Source organism: Diabrotica virgifera, chromosome 3, assembly GCF_917563875.1.
Source record: "Diabrotica virgifera virgifera chromosome 3, PGI_DIABVI_V3a".
Taxonomy (NCBI): Eukaryota; Metazoa; Arthropoda; class Insecta; order Coleoptera; family Chrysomelidae; genus Diabrotica; species Diabrotica virgifera.
The window spans coordinates 55,002,490-55,023,359 of record NC_065445.1 but is presented as its reverse complement, the minus strand read 5'-3'; the positions used below and the strand labels follow the sequence as shown (position 1 = coordinate 55,023,359).

The 20,870-nt window shown below is 32.0% G+C and overlaps 1 protein-coding gene across 3 annotated transcripts in view; it reads right to left on the bottom strand.

Moving 5' to 3' along the window:
- The window catches only part of LOC114326570 (protein mini spindles), a 141,078-nt gene that overhangs the window by 49,475 nt on the left and 70,733 nt on the right, over positions 1-20,870 (bottom strand). For all 3 annotated transcript variants that reach the window (XM_028274965.2, XM_028274967.2, XM_028274966.2), the window contains exons 13-17: positions 15,203-15,382; positions 14,804-15,132; positions 7,291-7,538; positions 5,430-5,667; positions 2,468-2,642 (exon numbers count right to left, since the gene is read on the bottom strand). In XM_028274965.2, coding sequence (XP_028130766.2) covers positions 2,468-2,642; positions 5,430-5,667; positions 7,291-7,538; positions 14,804-15,132; positions 15,203-15,382 — 1,170 coding nt within the window. The remainder of the gene's footprint in view (positions 1-2,467; positions 2,643-5,429; positions 5,668-7,290; positions 7,539-14,803; positions 15,133-15,202; positions 15,383-20,870) is intronic.

Genomic DNA, 20,870 nt, shown 5'->3' with positions numbered 1-20,870 from the left:
TTCTTATATTGGTGGAGATACGTGGATGACATACTAGTCTGCTTTACAGGAACTAACAGACAACTTGACCAATTTCTATCATACATTAATTCACTTCATAGTAATATTGAGTTCACAATAGAAACAGAACAGAATAATTCCATAAACTTTCTAGATGTAACGATTACCAGACTACACAACAAACATGAGTTCTCCGTATATCATAAACCTACACATACTGACACAACTATACACAATTCATCATCCCATCCTACACAACACAAATTAGCAGCCTACCATAGCATGATACATAGACTGACAGAAATTCCTATGACAAAAAATAACTTCGAGACAGAACTAAATATCATTAGACAAATAGCAGTAAACAATGGCTATAACGAACAAACAGTTAACAACATTTTAAACCAAAAACTCCATAAGAAAGCCTTGAAATTAGTGTATCCACCACCACAGAAAGAACCCAGTACCTTCTGCTCTCTCACATATACTGGCAAAATAACAACAAAAATAGCCAGATACATAAAAAAGAAAGGAATAACACCAGCTTTCAGAACTAACAACAACTTAAGGGGTCATATACGTTTCTCGAGCTTAAATGTAATGATAAATTGTACGAAAACTATTGGGCTAATTGATTTCATTTTTTTTTTAATTTTAAAGGTGGACATAAAACATATGTTAAAAGTTAAAAAATAATTAAAAACGTGGCGGCTACGTCCAGTGGCGTAGAACGTGTTTTTTTTTCAGGTCAAACGGTGGGCATGATAACTGCTTAACCGTTCGTCCGATTAACTTCATTTTTGGCATACATATTCTAAATTAGATTCACTATCGTGTGACGAGAGCTTTTTTGATTAAATTTAACCATTTTCGAATAGAGATAAAAAAATAGACTATTTTTTTGGTGAGAATTACGACTTTTTTTTAAATTTCGACCATTTCCGTAATCTTTTTTTTTCTTAAATTCCTCTCGTCACACGAGAACTATTACTGTAAAAAATGATAACAAATAAACAATTTTTGTTTCAGATAAATATTACGAGCTGAATCATGCCCACCGTTTGGCCTGAAAAAAAAACACGTTCTACGCCACTGGACGCAGCCGCCATGTTTTTAACTAATTTTTAACTTTTAACATATGTTTTATACTCCTTAAGAGTCCACCTTTAATATTAAAAAAAAATGAAATCAATTAGCCCAATAGTTTTCGTACAATGTATCATTACATTTAGACTACTTTTTAAGCTCGAGAAACGTATATGACCCCTTAAGCAAACATATTAAAAACAATAAAAGCCGAAAGAGAAAGCAACTACAGAGTGGTGTGTACAAACTAACTTGTGGTGACTCCGAAAACTTACATCGGTCAAACTGGCAGAACTTTTGACAAACGGATAGCAGAACACAAAAGGGCTTTCAACAATAGAAAAACAGACACTTCTACATACGCACTTCACCTTCTAGATCATAATCATTCTTTCAATGAAGAATTTCAAATTCTACATATTCAAAATAAAGGCCTTAAGCTATCACTTTTAGAATCAATGAAAATTAATAAATTGAAAAATGCAGATATAATTCTGAATGACCAACTCGAGAAAAACAGCTCCCCACTCCTCAACCTCTTCAGTTAAAGACAGTTAAAGACTTAAAAAGGCAAACACATTGTAAAATATATCACTTGAGAAAGGCACTTTGCCGAAACAGCTGTAGTAATAACATAGTTGTAATAAATTTTGTGAAAGTATAGAAAACAAACGTTTTTCAGTGTTTTATTGTGAGATATTTCCTTTAATATCCACCAAAGGTGAATAAAGTATAAACTAAAAGAAAAGAAAAGATGGTTCAGATTTGATTACAGTACAGAGCCTCTACCTCAGAAATATGTATAAGCACATAGTAGAGGCTATGTACTGTAATCAAATCTGAACCATCCTTTCTTTTCTTTTAGTAAGTATATTGTGTTATATAGTTGTTCCATTTTATTTTTGCACACGCGTTTTGCCACACTCAGAAATATTAAGTATTTATCACTTTTGCGTAAAAAAATATATAGGTACTTCAATAGGAAGTAATCAAATTAAGAGAGGACAGTAGTTAGTCGTTCTAACAATAATTATGTTTGAAAATAAAAATTACAATAACATATAAAGACTAAAAGTTAAATAATTTGAAAAACAAGATAAACGATAAATTCAAATAATAACCAACAAATGCGCTAATGTCACTGTCACTTAAAATCATAAACGTCAAAATTCATAATAAACAAAGTATCAACGACATGCCATATTGTTTATCCTTGTTTAACTTATTGTGGTTTCTATAGACAAACGGCTTAAGTTTGCGATACTAGTTTCTGTGAGTAAAAAAGAGACCTAGTATAAAAAGTAATTCGTGAATAATTTCATGCTTGGGAGTTGAAAAACTATACTAAGATTTACAATACCATAAAGAAAATATTACTTACCGAAATCTTCAATGATACCACCCATAACTTCCAAACATTCTGCCCTTTGTCTTGCGTTTTTGGATTTAACTCCTTCCATCACATACGTCGATAATTTATTAACAGGAAATAGTCTATTTAGTTGGTTTAACAATGCTTTCACGCCATTCCGAACTGAGTCTTTCGGATCTCCTATCTAAAGAAAGATTTTATAATAAAATGTAAAAAATATAATTAGTCCGTCCGCCTTAAATTTTTTCCATGCAGTACGATTCATTTTCAATCAAATTAAGTCAAAACATAAATTGAAACGAACGTCGATGTGTATATACATTTTGTATACTGTATACTGTGTACTACACATATCGGCGTACGTTTCACTTTCTGTTTTGACTTAATTTGATTGAAAATGAATAGTACCGCATTAGAAAAGTTATAGCGGACGGACATATATTAACATTTAATTGCAAGTTTTAACATATTCAATAATTGCAAGTTTTAACATATTCAATAATTGCAAGTTTTTTTCTTTTCACCTCTTGAAAATGGACTCACAATTGCATACAGTACATCAAAAGATTTTATATTTTTATTAAGTAAATTAAAAGAAAACAATGATTTTGTTAATCATACCAAAGAAAAATTAGAAGTAGAAAGCAACGCATATGCGGGTATTAAAAAAAACGACATAACGCCGATATCAGCGTACAGATTTGTTTAATTATTTGAAAGATATTAATGTTTTAAACAAACTATAACCACTGTTAACCTTTTGTAAACCCCATTCTTAATTTGTAAATTATGTTACTGTTAACTAAATGTGAACTTATGTAATAATCAAAATGCTATTAGATTTAAGTAACTATGTATCAATTATAGTACAGCTAATAACCCAAAATGGTTGATGCTGTCAACGATAAAATAAAAAAAAACGAGAAATTAGATTGATGGACAGGTGCTAAGTACAGATATCGAATAGTTGGTCACGTACTACAAAATATTCAGTAAACCTAAACTGTGAGTCTACGAGACAGCAGTGGCGGCCGGTCAGGTCGGCAGTACCGACCCACATTTATAGATATAGATTTTTTTTTAATATTTAATTCAATCAGAGTTGATGTCATTTGTATCTGTGAAATAAAAAAAATCTGTCAGATAATACAGACTGAATTTTATTCATGGTTTTTAAAAGGATTCGGTCAATCCGAGCGTTAAGTGATCCCAGCGCATAAAAGACTTTTCAAAAAATGAATGATCCGAGCAATTCATCTGACTGTTTTCGGCAAGACGACCCCAGCTCATCTCGAGTTTGACGATTTACACGTAAAACTCAACGAATTACGAGTCGAAGAGCAACCAAACGTATATTTCTCTCCGTAGGCATTAAGCGGCAGGTACGGCACATTTAAATCTGCCGATGTTTCATTTGGAAGCATCGACAGAAATTGTAAAAAATAATCACGCCGTTTTACGTCGTTTAATTGATATTGTAATTTATTTAAGTAATCAGGAATTATCATTTACGGGACATGATGAATCGGAGCATTCGTTAAATCAAAGTAACTATAGAGAACTAATAAAATTGTTTAAAAAATACGATTTGAAATTTTCCAATTTTTTTCCTGATTCGAAGATATTTAGCGGCGTGTCTAAAACAGTACAGAATGAACTAATATAATCAATTAGTTACATTTTGAATACCGTTATTGAATCCGAGATTCTGAAAACCATTTGCTTTTCGCTAGAAGTAGATGAAACTTCTGATTATCATGTCATTCATAACTATTAATTGTTGTTCGATAGGCGTTAGGTGGTAATATTTATGAGAGGTTTTTAGGTTTTACAGACGTCAGTAAAAGCAATAAGGCAGAATATATTTTTGGTGTTTTAAAGGACAGATCAGATTAAAATTTTTGGATATCAAAAATAAATTGGTAAGGCAAATTTACGACGGCGCTGCCGTGATGTCCGGTGAATTGAATGGTCTCCAGGCAAAAGTTAAAACTATTGAACCACAAGGTTTATTTACTCACTGTCATGCGCATAGAATGAATATAGTTTTGCAGGATACGTGTAAAAAAATTAAAGAATATCGTCTTTTCTTGCCATTTTAGCTCGCCTAAACGGACTACTGTTTTAGAACAATTTGTTTCGAAAAAAATGCAAACAGTTTGTCAGACGCGATGAAATTTTAAATCTCGGTTATTTTTCACTGTAGCAGATTTTCGTGAACAGCTTTTTGGAAGCTTTTTTATTTTATTATCGAAGGCGACGATTTTGAAAACGGTGATATCTCGATCCGTGAAGCAATCGGTTTGAGAACTTTATTAAATGATTACTCTTTTAATATTCTTTTAAATATTTATAAGAAAGTGTTTGCCCAAACCCATTTGATATTCATTGTTGTTCAAAATCAGTTAATTGTCATTATTTATTACAAAAATAAAATAAGAAAGCTGGTGCAAAATTTCAGAGATTTTCGCAATGATAGAAGTTTCCAATATATACGCAGGGTCGCCATGTCGTGTTGGGTCCTTAAGGGACGGAAAGGGAGCCAACTATCGGAACTAGGGAAACACTCTACTAAACTATACTTCTATTTAAAGGTTTACAACATCCATAATCGTAAGGTTAGGAAGATGTTGTTTCGCGGGGTACTCGTTCAGACACCCATGTCGCACAAATGCTAACTATAACAACAATCTACTAATGAAATATTAATGCCTCTATTTTACCCCTCTTCAGGCTTTTATATCAATCTTTATTTTTGACTTTGAAAGTAAACGGTACGTGAGTATCGTTACTTACTAGCGAGGTTACCTAAACAAACTCCATCAATCAACCTTCGCTTTGTTTGAGATTATAGAAACAACATCTTCTGTATCGACCTTATTATGCTTAAATTATATACATATTTTGGATACATATTATATTATACAGTAAGGGTTTTTTCCCTTACTGTACAGAACGTTGTTTAACTTACCTTATTTATGAGGTACGGAATAAACGCAGATGCTTCATTTTCCAACATTCGGTATTTTGTGTCAATGAGCATATTAAAAACGAACTGCAAATACTCAAGACCCTTTAGCAGAACTGAAGGATTGGTATCGAAAAACCGTAGTGTTAACCATTTAAGTATAAGATCCAAATTAGACATAAGCGCTTGACCATTGCCGGCTAAATCATCGGTTAGTGACTCCAGAGCTTTGATGTGGTATCTACAATTAAACACAAAGATATGCTGAAATCATTACGTGTCGGATCTATGGGGGCCTCTGCCCCAGCAAGTTCCAATTGTTGAAACATAAAAAGTATATTAATCAAGGAAGTGAAAAAGTAGTAAAAAAGTCAAAGTGTGTAAAATACATTTATTTCCTTAGCTAAGCGCTTTCGATAAAATCGTCATCATCGGAGCTAATGCTAGAATTAAAATGTAATCTTATAAGAAAAAGATGTCAAAGTAGGTACATACAAGAAATTTAACTTACGTCAATAGAAGGTAACAGTACCACTGATTGAGGTTATGCGCATGAGCAGCTTAATAGTACCTGGTTGTATTACAATTTTTTATTTAACCTTTAAACCCTACCCATATTTAAAATTACACTTTACCCTGGGGTACACTAGTACCCCATTAAGAAATAAGTCAAAAAGTAATGTTTGAATGAATTTATTAAAAACAACTTTTTACACAAATATAACTAACGAATTTTAATAATTCTGTGAACATTATTGTTTCTCAGAACACCCAGGACAAACTTTAATTTTATGTTCTGCACAGATGAATTGTTGCACACATTGCACCTCCTTCGGCTCTTACGGTCTCGGGATCGCACACAGAAACTGCATCTGGCTGAATTGCACGAGTTTCTTCTTGAATTTCATTAGGTCCACTTTCCTTCAAAATACCCTTGATGAAATAGTGGTAAAGTTGGCCAAGCCAAGTACTACTGTACATGAATTTGCACGAGTTTCTTCTTGAATTTCATTAGGTCCACTTTCCTTCAAAATACCCTTGATGAAATACTGGTAAAGTTGGCCAAGCCAAGTACTACTGTACCCCAACACGTCTATGTAGCGTAGCGTATCGGAAGCAACTGAACGAAACATACACTATGTCGAACCTAATAGCATTTTAGGAAGGTAGATGGAGGGTCGGCGCTGAATCTTAATAAAATTAATTTTGCTTGGGGTACTCCAGTACTCCGGGTAGGGTTTAAAGTCATGTATGCACTATAGTAGTTGTCTTCCGTACAACCCATAACAAAAAACGGCCACAACACCTTTACAAACAAATTAAAACTTTTTTCATGGCGTGGGTGTATCACCCAACCGTCTTGGCCGAGGAGAAACAGCTGACTGACAAAGCTGGATCTTCAATTCTGCTTTTCCTTGTCCTGTGTTGACGTTTGACAGCTGATATTAAAAAAAGTAAAATACATTTTACACACTTTACTATTGTTTCACTTCCTTAAGTGTGTACAAAATTTATCAGTCTTTCAACTATAAAAATATACTAGCTGACATGGAACTTAAACCATAGACAGATAAATTCAACCCAATAAAGCCACTATTTAGGAAAATTAAGGGAGAACTTAATGCATATAAATTATTATTTATGTCTTTTATGTAGTTCGAGTTTTTTTTGATTGGTGTTTCATTGGTAGCCCAATCCCTAGGAAATAATTTATATTAGCAGCAAATATAAAACCCATAAAATTCTGGTTTTGATTTGAAAATTATTATTTCATTTTTATCAACCAATATTTTGTAAGTCCGATAAAAATATTAAAAGAGAAGAGTATAAGAAAGAATTATTGTTTTTACTTAGACAAGTATACCTGAAATCTGCGTGGAACATGTTAGACGTAAGTGTTTTATTAACATTTGCAGCCGCCATTTGATCCTTTAGCAAATCAACAAATTCCTCTCGTGGCTGTGTGAAATTCCACTTTAAAACCTTTAACTTCTGTTCGTCGATGGTTCTTTGGTGTTTCAAATTATTAACAACCAACAGTGGTGAAGTATCGATATCATCATCCTTTTTGCGGCTAGCTGCTGCGGGCGCAGCCTTCGCTGAAGTCGCAGACTAAAACAAAACATAAAAATGAAGTAAATATACAGGGTGTCCCGAAAAGATTGGTCATTAATTATACGACAGATTCTGGGGTCAAAAATAGGTTGAGTGAACCTCACTTACCTATATTATATACAATAGTGCACACAAAAAAGTTACAGCCCTTTGAAGTTACAAAATGAAAATCGATTTTTTTTTTCATATATCGAAAACTCTTAGAGATTTTTTATTGAAATTGGGCATGTGGAATTTTTATGGCAGCAAATTATAAAAAAAAATTAAAGTGAAATTTGTGCACCCCATAAAAATTGTATGGGGTTTTGTTCCCTTGAACCCCCTAAACTTTTGTGTACGTTCCAATTAAATTATTATTGTGGTATGGTATGTTAAACAGTAAATGGTTAAGTTCAATTAGTTACCACTATAAACAGCCCGGATTAACCGATAATAGTATAAAAGGCCCGGTTTCAGGTAAAATTTATTTTAGGCTTTATTATGGGAGTACCGTCTACTCAGTGTTAATTGCAAAAGACCAACTCTGTCTACCTCGGTGGCTTATCGCTCCGGGTGGGTCTTAACAATGGGCCAGGTCAGATAAGTTTAATAATATTTACGACCGCACTAACTGAACTCAAACCATTTACTCTTGAACAAACCATACCATTAGTTAAACACAATATTTTTAAAACTTTTTTGCCTCTTAGTATTTTTTCGATAAGCAATTTTTTATCGAGATACGGCTTCTTTTTTAATATGTCCTCCAAATCCTCCAAATTTAAATCCTCCAAATGTTTGTGTACATTCCAATTAAACTATTATTGCGGTACCATTGGTTAAACACAGTGTTTTTAAAACTTTTTTCCCTCCTAGTATTTTTTCGATAAGGCACCTTTTATCGAGAGGTGGCTTCTTCTTTAATATTGTTCAAAATATATCCAAGAATGTAAATTATAAATAAATTTTCATATTATTACCAGGTCTCTATAATCATACAAATATGTGGTGGATTTGACAAATATTCAAAATATCTCTATAAAAACTGGCTTTTCGAAAAAGTACTAAGAGGCAAAAAAGTTTTAAAAACACTGTGTTTAACTAAGAGTACTATAATAATAATTTAATAGGAACATATACAAAAGTTAAGGGGGGTTTAAGGGAACAAAACCCCCATAACATTTTTAAGGGGTGCACAAATTTGACTAATATTTTTTAAGATGTTCCTGCCATAAGAATGCCACATGTCTATTTTCAATAAAAAATCTCTAAAAGTTTTCGAAATATTGGAAAAAATTTATTTTCATTTTGTAACTTCAAAGCGATGTAACTTTCTTTATGTGGACATTATTTGTACTAAGGTAAGTTAGGTTCAATCAACCTATTTTTGACCCCAGAATCTGTGGAATAATTTATGACCAATCTTTTCGGGACACCCTGTATAATTATTACAAATAAAAAAATTGGTTAATAGACCTACACATGTACCGACCTGACCACCCGACTGTCGGGTCTGACAACGTTGGGTCTGACCGTTGGAGAGAGTGTAGGCTTGTCACATAACAAAAATCTGTCTGGCAGGCTGAGCTATTTGGTCGGGTGGCCGTGCTATTCTAACAGCCCGACTATCGGGACGTGTGTAGCGTTGTTGGCCTGACCTTCGACTGCAACGCGGATGAACAATTGTTAATAATCTATACGGGGGTCTTAATATAGAGTACATCAGTTTACTAGTTGGTGCTAGTTATAGTACAACGACCGCTACCATTTAGTATATTCTACCACGTGGAATCAACACGAGGCTACGCCGCGTCGCAGCGTTGAACATTCTGGACCTAATTGCGACGTATTGGACAGCAAGATCAGCAATTATAAAATTATAAAACACCACGTAAAAATCAATATTTTTCAGTCTGATTAAAATCTCTAAATAAAAGTCTAATTTAAATGTTAAAGTAAAGTCTGATTTTAAATTATTGAGTTGTAACTAAAATCTTTGTTGGTCGAAATAAAAGTTTTAATTGTGAAGTTCAGTTTTTTAAAAAAGTGTTTTTCCAAAGAACATTCATAATTGGCGCAGAGTCAGTACGGAAGTGGAAGAGTCTTTATAGATCCTCGTCACTTTTAAGTGTTTGTCCACTGTTCCAAGAACCAGCCTCAGAGAAACCGTTGCAGAATTCACCCGAGGGACTTAGCAGTTAGAAATAGAAGTTAGGAGCCTTCAGGCAGTTAGAAATAGAAGGAATGCACACCGGCATCGTCTTTATCCTATACAAAAAACAAATTCTAGCAACGAAATTCCAAGAGATGCCAATCCAAAAGTTTTGTTCATCCCTTACAAAACTTCTTCAGGGGATGGAGTAGTTATAGTACAACGACCGCTACCATCCAGTATATTCTACCACGTGGAATCAACACGAGGCTACGCCGCGTCGCAGCGTTGAACATTCTGGACCTAATGGCGACGTATTGGACAGCAAGATCAGCAATTATAAAATTATAAAACACCATGTAAAAATCAATATTTTTCAGTCTGATTAAAATCTCTAAATAAAAGTCTAATTTAAATGTTAAAGTAAAGTCTGATTTTAAATTATTGAGTTGTAACTAAAATATTTGTTTGTCGAAATAAAAGTTTTAATTGTGAAGTTCAGTTTTTTAAAAAAGTGTTTTTCCAAAGAACATTCATAATTTGCTGCATAAATATTTTAACATGTTGCATTTTTTGTACTCCCAATTAGGACGTTAGGAATTTAAAAATAAGATTTATACACATTTTTTTACTGGTATACGTATTCCTTCGCACTTTTTATTCATGGTGTCAGGGTAAAATATGTTAAAAGACTTTAATATAACAATAATAAGAAAGACAAAGAATAAAAAGCCAAGAACAAATAATACAAAACACAACAGCAGACGAGACAAAAGATAAAAGAAACACTAACACGCAGGATATGGAGAAATATTTCTGTTGGTAGAAATATTGATGGAGAAGTAGAAGTAAGACTGAAAGATAAAGAAAAAAAGGTTAGAGAACTTGTGTAAAAAAAATCGTATATAAATAGTCAAGTCAAGTCAAGTCAAATTTATTCATCACATGCGACATTGTACAAAGTACATGTATGAGACAAGTCAAAGTTACAGACATACAAAAGTATATAAATTAATAAATATGACAAAACATACTTAAAAGTTATTTTTAGAATATGGCTCTAGCTCACAAATGTATTGATGTACACACCTCCGAAAGTTTGGCTGATGTAAATTCATTCGTATATCTATTGGCAATTTGTTAAAGAAACTTATGGCTGCATAATGTGTGCTACCTTCCAACAAAACAGAACGATGTTGTGGAAGCATAAAGTGATTGTCTCTGAATCTTGTTGAATAAACATGGTTAAATTGAAATTTATTGAATTCATAAATTTTGCAATGTAAATACATTATACACGAAAATATATACAGACCAGGAATAGTAAGAATATTGTTTTGTCTAAAGATGCCTCTACAAGAATCTCTAAATTTCATTTTATAAATTATCCTAATAGCTCTTTTCTGAAGTACGAATATCTGCTCTAATTCAGAGGTACAACCCCAGACTTCAATGCCATATTTGGCTATTGAGTAAAAATGGGCAAAGTATACTGTTTTTAATATTGATGTATTAAAGAGACGTGAAAGAATTCTCAATGCATAACATGCGCTACTTAATCTGGATTTCAAATTAGAAATGTGGTTTGACCATTTAAAATTACTGTCTAACAGGACCCCCAGCAACTTCGTGCAGTCTGTTTTATCTATTGCTGCTTGTATAGTGGCTTGATGGTTTAATAAATTATTTGACGTGAAAATCATATACTTTGATTTCTCTTCATTTAAAACTAGTTTGTTGGATAAGAAATAACTGTTGATGGTGGATAGTATCTGTGTATTTTTATTTTGCAAATTTTGATCGGATGTTGCTGTGACTAGAATGTTGGTATCATCCGCATAACTGATGATGTTAACTCCACTCAGTAAATTAGTTACCAAAGCTATATCATTAATATATACTATTATACATACTATTATACACAAATTAATTCTTTGACAAGGTTGTCAAAACCAAACTTTCAATATAATTAGTTAGCATGACGACGATCTTGGTTTCCATGACGATGATTCAAAACGACTGTTATTGTCTACCGATTTGACTTTCGAATATTATGTCAAAATAATTTTATTTCATCGAATTGTCGCGTTAATTTCATTAAAACAGGAACACAATAAGATATATTTGAAATAAATTAGTAAATAATATCTAAATATTAGTTTATTGCATGTATTATAATTACTTTAAGGCCATATTAACATATCTAAATTAACACGCGTGCGGAAAAGTAAAAACCGCGTGCGGAAAAGTAACACGCGTGCGGAAAAGTGAAACTTTCTAAACTAAAATGCGTGCGCGAAAGTAGACATTTTTGCACGCTCGTAGAAAAAAATGATTTTATACAGCATCATAAAACATAAACTATTAGTCGCAAATAAAAATATTAGTTTTCATAATTGTTTTTAACTCATTCGTGCATATTTGCAATTATGATAATACCTCCCAACACCCACTGATCTATTTATATGACAGACCAAAATTCAAAAATGTAACAATCTCATGAATATTTCCATATTAAGTACAAATTACTAATAATTATGGATAAGTAAAATTTTGAAATAAAAAAATAATTTAGGCGGGTTTTAAGGTGTGAATTATATTCGGGAAAAAGTATTTGTTGATTTTTTCCACACGTGCTCTATCTTCTTTCCCTTTATCACCCAGTCTTACTTCTTTTAATTTCTGCCAACATAAATATTTCTCGTTATCCAGCGTGTTTTTTTATTATTTGGCCTCTTCGGCTGTTGAGTCTTGTATTATTCGGCCTTTTTATTCTTTGCGTTTCTCTTATTCTTTTTTGTTCCCGGGAAAAAATATATTTCACGTTAAACTATACGATTTGGAACTTGACGAATATGAACCTATTTTTCATTAGCTATAACTCTGCTTACACTAGGTATAGAGACCTAATATATAAACTATTTTTTTCACTTTTTTACAGGCTATATTTTTTTGCTAAGAACGTTTTTTTCGAGAAAATACTTACTTTTTGAGTTATTTGCGAAAAACCGTCTAAAAACGTGGATATTTTGTTGAAAAATGGAACATATTCACTCGCAAATAACTCAGAAAAAATTTGACTTAGTAAAAAAACTCTATAGAATAAAAGTTGCTTAGAATTAGTCAGTTTATCCAATTCCGGACTTATTTTGGACATATATTTTTTCACCCCCGAGAGGGGGTGAAAGTCACCCCCAGGGCAAAAGGACACATCGGCACAATATCACTTTTTTTATTTGACTTGTTAGCTATTTGTAGGCCAAATTTCATGTCAATCCAAGCAGTTCTTTAAAATTTAGAGGTTTTGCAATATTTTACCGTTAAAGAACGTACTATTCTTTTTCTCATAGGCATCTTTCAGTGCGCCAGTTTTTCGATTTCTTTCTAACGCATTAAATTGTATGTGACAGAAAAAAGGCACGTAAGTGATTATAGACATTTATAACATTATTCTAGTTGTGGATAGATGGCGCTATAATCGAAAAAAAAATTTACGAATTATATAATATATCTACGAATATAATGTGTACAGTTTATAAGACTATACAAATAAAAGAAAATACCATTTTATAAATGCAATAAACACAATTGATTTGTTTTTATGCCAAATTGCAAATAAACTTTGACAACTGTCAGATTTAACTAAAATGTCATGTTAGAATAAATGTTATAAATAGGGCTTCCCATCGATTGTCATTTGTTTCGAGCTTCTGTCATATGTTGTATAATCTGTGTATAATATTAGTATACACGGATTATACGACATATGACAGAAGCTCGAAACAAATGACTGTGAATGAAAAGCCCTATGTGTATTATCACGGACTTACCTTTTTTCTATCATTTGTGACGCACTGAAAAATGCCTATGAAAAGGACCATATTATAAGCCTTTATAGTGAATCTAGTATTGGTAGGTCCATCAAAATAAACAGGCTGCGGGGTGGCTCTGGCTAGGCTATTTAGAGAGAATGAACGAGACGGAGCCGTCGAAACACATTTATAACATAACCAACGACCGGATGGAGTGAGTAGAAGACGCAGGCCCAGTGTATGAGTGTTAAGGCACGTATCCACTATGTTGGTGCTCCGCGCTCCTGCAACTACTCCACATAGTGGATACGTTGGCGCTCCCCCTCGGTGCAACAGTACGCGCTCCGCCTCGCTGCTCGCATCGGTGGCGGTTTATATGTAGAAGAGCGCATGCCGTATCGATTGGAGTAGTTGCAGGGAGCACGGAGCATCATCATAATGAATACGTGCCTTTAAAGAGTACAAAATTGGAAAACCAAGGCGAAGGATAGGAAAGGATGGAAGCTGATCCTAGAACAGACCAAGACCAACTGTAGGTTACAGAGCCAATAATGATAATGTTGAAAGTGTTCTATACGAAATATGTACATATGTGAGAGTATGAATAAACTTTCAGAGGGTGTGGGCTGTAGTTAGGGGATTGCTAGTTTACTGGTTCAAGTGGGAGTATAAAGGTTTTATACAGACAATATTCATATGTATCATAAGGTCTTACCAAGTTGTGAAATCTTGTCCGGATCACTGAAGCCGGTCACATACGACATGACAGTTTCCATACGACGTGCCTCGCGTTTTGACTGCTGCGAAATCGTGTATGGCGTCACTCCCGAATTACTGTTCGTGCACGTATTGCTATTGTTCGAAACGAAACAGCCCAAAAGAAAGGCTGGACCGTCAACAAGAGATGAGCGGTACCGATTTTATACGTTGAAAGATCGTGGCGAAGAGATTGCACCCTCACGTGTGAGTGGTACTTGTTGACCGTCGAACGGCTGATGAGAGAGAGAGGTTCACCCTTTGGCGGGTGTACGAGAAGAGAGAAAATTCTCAATCCCAAATTGTCCAAATATTGTCTGACTGTAAGGGTGAAGAGAGAGGGTAAGAAATAGGAGGAATGAAATGGTACTATTGAACAGGGCTGGCTTGAGATTTATTTAAAGATAAGGGTTGTAATAAGAAATTTAACACAGTAAAAAATATAATAATATTTTTGACATGTGAAAATTGAACATGTTCTTTGTCAGTTTTTTTCCAGCAGTTAAAGAATTGAACCGCGAGTTGAATTATCGTCACAATATTATATAATACATAATATTTACCTTTGATTTAACAGCATTTTTAGCATTAGCAACAGGTTTTGTTCCTTTCACTACCTTATCCTCTCTTTCAGAAGCCTGCTTTTTCGTAGGTAATGGTTTGACTGGTAAGTTGGGTCTCACTTTTTCTAATACAGCCACAATGACAGTTTTGGAACCGGGTTTCAATTTTTCGGTCTGTTTAACCATGCTGTCATACCCTAAATGTATCATAATACCTAGAATCGCTTCCTGTGCATTTTTTCGAACGTCTGCATTTCTATCTTCCAAATTGCTGTAAAGGTGAGGTACACACACGACTAACTCTTCTTTTGGTATCTGTTTAGGAGGAACTAGAACAAATGAAATAATAATATGTTTAGGTATACCATCTTTGATGTAAATATAAATTGATTAACTTACTTTTTGGGACATTTTGGGCCAGCCAATTCCAAAGTTCAATTCTTAGTGTGGGGGAACCAGATTTCAATGCATCTGCGATCATTTCACCGTCGAAAAATTCCTTGTAACCACATTGCTCAGTAAAAGTATTTATGGTCTCCAGTGACGCAGCCCTCAAAGCAGCCTTGCTATCTCCCAAGCCTTAATAAAACAAATAAAAAATAAACTCGTGTTCAAATGTATAGTGCATGAAGGTAAAAATCAACTACTACCTCCGATTTCGGTGAACCTCCATCGATTTTCATGAAAATTGGCGAGTGGTTAGAGGATACCTCAAGGAACAAAAGTGATATGGTGCCAACTATCGCTTTTACCCTGAGGCTGGATGCCACACCTTCACGAGATTGAAAATGATTTTATTAAAAATAATCCCATAAATCCATAGAGGAACAAATTCTAAGCAAAATTTGTTATACAGTATGTCCTGTAAGTTGGATCCATATGGAAAACTTTTTTATTATTAATTTTACGAAAAAAAGTTATTCTTTATAAAAAGTTCTGCATGGTCCAAAACCCAAGATTCAACCATCAGATATCAAATTTTATGAATGTTATACGAGGTATGTCAAAAAGTTTGAATTTCACTCAAGAGTAAAGTAGCTTTATTTTTCACAATATTGAAAATTATTATTATGAAAAGTTGTTTGGAATTAAAAACTATATTCTAGTATGCAATTACATCGTTCTAACTGATTTTTTTTTTTTTGAAAAATTATGGATAACTAACATTGTTTTCATTTATTTCAATTCAGATAACTCTTTTATTATTAAGTTTACGAAAAAAAAGTGATTTTAATAGAAAGTTCTGCTTGGTCTAAAACCTAAAATATGTCAAATTTTATCAATTTTATATGAGGTATGTCAAAAAATATTAATTTCGCTCAAAAGTAAAATATGTTTATTTTTCACAATATCGAAAATTGTTATTATGAAAAGTTATTTAGAATTAAAAACTATGTTTCAGTATGTAATTATATCCTTCTAATTGAAATAGTCTGAACTATAAAGGTAATTTACTTTTGATCTAAATTTATCTTTTTTGACATACCTCGTATAAAATCGATAAAATTTGATGGTTGTATTTTAGGTTTTAGACCATCCAGAACTTTTTATTAAGAATCACTTTTTTTCGTAAAATTAATAATAAAAGAGTTATCATAATTGAAAAAACTGAAAAAAATGTTAGTTATCTATAATTTTTCATGTTGTTCTGAAGCTATTTCCTTGTGGCATTTTTATAATTAAGTATTTTTTATGGGAAATAAGCCACAATTTTACTAAAAAATGAATTTATTAACGTTTCGACGCCCAAATCGGGTTTCGTTGTCAAAATACAAAATACTATTAAAATAAACAAAAATGTTGTTGCTAAGTAAAAAAATTCTTCTAATAATTTATTTAATCTGACTCATTTATATTGGCAATTCAGACGTATATTATACATTTTAAAGTAGAAGACTTTAAAAATGATATCGCCAATATTTATGAGTTGCGTTCCTGGGACGACTTTACTAAAAGATAGTTCATTCGATTATATGAAATCAATCCCAACTCAAGAATATCCGTCGCAAAAAAATCATAGCATGTGATCTGTCTTTAAAAAGACAACCAAATGCAACGATGAGAGTAAAATTCTCGCGTTAGAGATTCCATAGTAAATCACGAGGGAAAACCAGGAAAAAAACCTCGTGATACTATCCCGACATCGTAAGTATTTGGTCTTACATTTAATTTACCTTCAAAAAACTAATACCAAATTCTGACTTTAATATGTTTAAATTATAAATAATATTAATAATACATAGATATACAATAAGTAATACTAAAATATAAAATTTGTACTAACTCGATATGTTATTGACTTACTAATCGTGGTATTTTCTTTCTATTGACTTCCTCTTTCAGTATGGGTAACCACATCCTACTGCATTCTACCGAGGAATTTGCGACACAATTGGTTTCATTTAGCATAATTAGAGCCGCTTCTTTGATTTTTCTCTTTTTACTATTTGATTCTTTCAGGACTATACTTGAATCTCTCCACTGAACTCTATGTTCATTATCCCAAAAATTTTTCAAATTTTTTTTTCAATTAGAAGAATGTAATAGCATATTAGAATATAGTTTTTAATTCCAAACAACTTTTCATAATAGCAATTTTCAATATTGTGAAAAATAAAGCTACTTTACTCTTGAGTGAAATTCAAACTTTTTGACATACCTCGTATAACATTCATAAAATTTGATATCTGATGGTTGATTCATGGGTTTTGGACCATACAGAACTTTTTATAAAGAATAACTTTTTTTCGTAAAATTAATAATAAAAAAGTTTTCCACATGGATACAACTTACCGGGACATACTGTATAAAGTTATTAAAATAAATGAATACTTCAAGGGGTTCGAGGGGAAACCCGATAAATAACAAAATTATGAAATCCTGTAATAACATCAACCCGATATATAACTTTACTGATAAAAATACTTTGTTGTAAACATATTTACAATATGAGAATCCGGTAGAATCATTTATCTTCTTTTTCCTGTGTAAAGTTACTAATTTCATTAGAAATATTTCCAAGTTAAAAACTGATAATTAATTTTATCGGAGATGGAGATTACAAAATTGTTCATTTTGACAAAATATATTCATGCGAAAATCCGATAAAGAATTTCAGACTCTGATAGTTTATTAAATTTCAGCACACTTTTTTCCTGCGAAAACCCAGTAAAAGATGGCGTAAATTGACAATTGAATATTACGAAAACAAAAAAAGCGGTTAGAATGGGATTATAATGAAAAACAAACTTAGAGCTTCCAAGGTACCACAGTAAATCAATTGTAGTAAATTTAAATTTCAGTGTACTGAAAAGTTGTCTGAAGCTCTGAAGACTATTGAAACTCGTAGAAATTACTGGAGTCTAGTCTAGAAAATTTTTTATTTTGTACAATATAACTGTCAAACTAATTAGGACTAGACTTATCCCTAAAACTTCCCAAAGAAAGGAACGAACGTTTAGTAAGAAATGTTTCTTTCCACTAGCTTACCATGAATGAATTTCAGTGTGTCAAAATTTTTTTCAAAAACGCTGTGTATATTCTCAGATGATATAATAAATGCTGTACCTAACAGTGATTCTACTGGATGATATTCTAAAGAAGATAATAGCGGAAAACGGTAACCAGTTAATAAATATATCAGAAGATTATGGTTTTGAAAAAACTCCTACTCTACGCCCAAAAAGGCTAAAACAAATTTCATTCGCATTCAAAAAAGCAACCATACACTTATCAACTCCGGGCAATTTACCAAAGTTATATAAAAGTACCTTTCCAATAAGTGAAGCAAAGAAAACAGATTTGATAAAGATGTGCCAAGAAAATATTTGCCAGAAAAGGTGTATGCTTGAATAACAAATTTAAAAACCGGTAATTATATCATAGATCGAATTCCGGACGTAATGATGTGAGAAGAATCGGAAGAAGACACATTTTACCTTTTAATTCTCTAAAAAGAATGCAGATTAATTTATTTTTGTTGGAATAATATACAATTAACTTTTATTTTATAATTTAAAAAATTCAAAATAAAAACCAATAATGTCAAATGTTATACTCACTTAACGAGGTAAAACCCGATAAATATCACGTTTTATTTTTTTTTAAAATGCGTTTTTATAAATTAAACTTAAAATAAATTATTCTAACTAAATATAAAATTCTCTGCCATTTGGCTATAACAAATATTTGATAAAACTTGTTCCTCGTGATAGATCGTGATAAAACCCCTCGACTTGTTCAGTTATTAAAGATCAAAGATTTTAATTATTCGTGAAAATGCTTTAAAGCGATTTTTCATAAAATACACAAAAACTATAAGTTTTTACAAAAATGTTATTACCAAAATTAAAGCTAATAAAAATTCGAATAAATCCTTAACTGAAAAATCTTTTAATATTAACTCAATGTGAGTCATAGGTAATTTGAATGTATAATTTTTTTCGGCGAATACTCAAATCTAAGTATTCAAGCTCAAATAACGAGAAAACGATGCATTTATAACATTTACTGACTATAGTTATTTTCCTAACAAGTGCAGAAAGTCATTCTTTTCCGCACGCGACTGCAGTTTGCCGAACGACGCGAAGCGGGAGTTCGGCAAGCAGTCGAGTGCGGAAAAGAGACTTTCTGCAAGAGTTAGGAACAATATTTTTTCTAAGAGTCTTTAAAAAATTACCAAATCTTGATCAATTAATTTAATTAATATGAAAATACATACACAAATTAATTCTCTGACAAGGTTGTCAAAACCAAACTTTCAATATAATTAGTTAGCATTACGACGATCTTGGTTTCCATGACGATGATTCAAAACGACTGTTATTGTCTACCGATTTGACTTTCGAATATTATGTCAAAATAATTTTATTTTATCGAATTGTCGCGTTAATTTCATTAAAACAGGAACACAATAAGATATATTTGAAATAAATTAGTAAATAATATCTAAATATTAGATTATTGCATGTATTATAATTACTTTAAGGCCATATTAACATATCTAAATTAACACGCGTGCGGAAAAGTAAAAACCGCGTGCGGAAAAGTGAAACTTTCTAAACTAAAATACGTGCGCGAAAGTAGATATTTTTGCACGCTCGTAGAAAAAATACTTATCAAAATACTCAGAAATACCTATCAAATGAGCTCCATAAGAAGTTGATAGCATCAAAATTTATGTTCCAAAAATGTTTCCAAAAAAATATTGTTTTCTTTAAAATAACTATATTCATTTTTATGATATCAGGTTCATTTAAAAACCATTTGAAAATTAATTTCAAGGGCTATAAAATCGTGTTAAATATAATCTTTTGAATCCCTTATTTTTTTAAAGATAAAATGTTAAAGGGACCCGGTTACATAATTCTCGCAGTAAAGTTTAGGCTTAAAAGTTTCTATCTCGGTGTTTTTTTATCATACAAAAAAAATTGTTTGAAAAATCCAAATTTCGTTCTGTATTATTTTTTACAAATATTGATTATTTTTTTTTAGTTATTATTAAAAGAAAATTAAAGGACACCGCACACATCTTATGAAAAATATAATGTCACTCAAATGAAATAAAATTTACATGAATAGATTGGTCTCGAAATTTCAATCATTTCATATAATTGCTCCAACTCTGAATTTTAATTAATAACTGCGTAAATTATAATTAAAGTTTATCGAAATCATATTTTTGAAGTCCATAAAACTGCCATTCATTAGTAGTGGCTATTGAAAGCAGCTTAAACCAGCGTGAGCTAATCGGATTAGAGGAACTATATACTTTTGTATGCTTGGCTAAATTATACCTACCTTATTATCTATAAGCCTCTGCCTTAAAGATTTATGAAGTGATGATTCAGAAAATATTTTTTCTCTCTTTGACTTATTTAAATTCCCCATTTGATTTTAGATTTATTTATATCAATTTACGCCGTTATTATTCAAAATTCAGAGTTGGCGCAATGATATGAAGTTATTGAAATTTCGAGACCAATCTATTCATGTAAATTTTATTTCATTTGAGTGACATTATATTTTCCATAAGATGTGTGCGGTGACCTTTACGGAAATTTGAAAA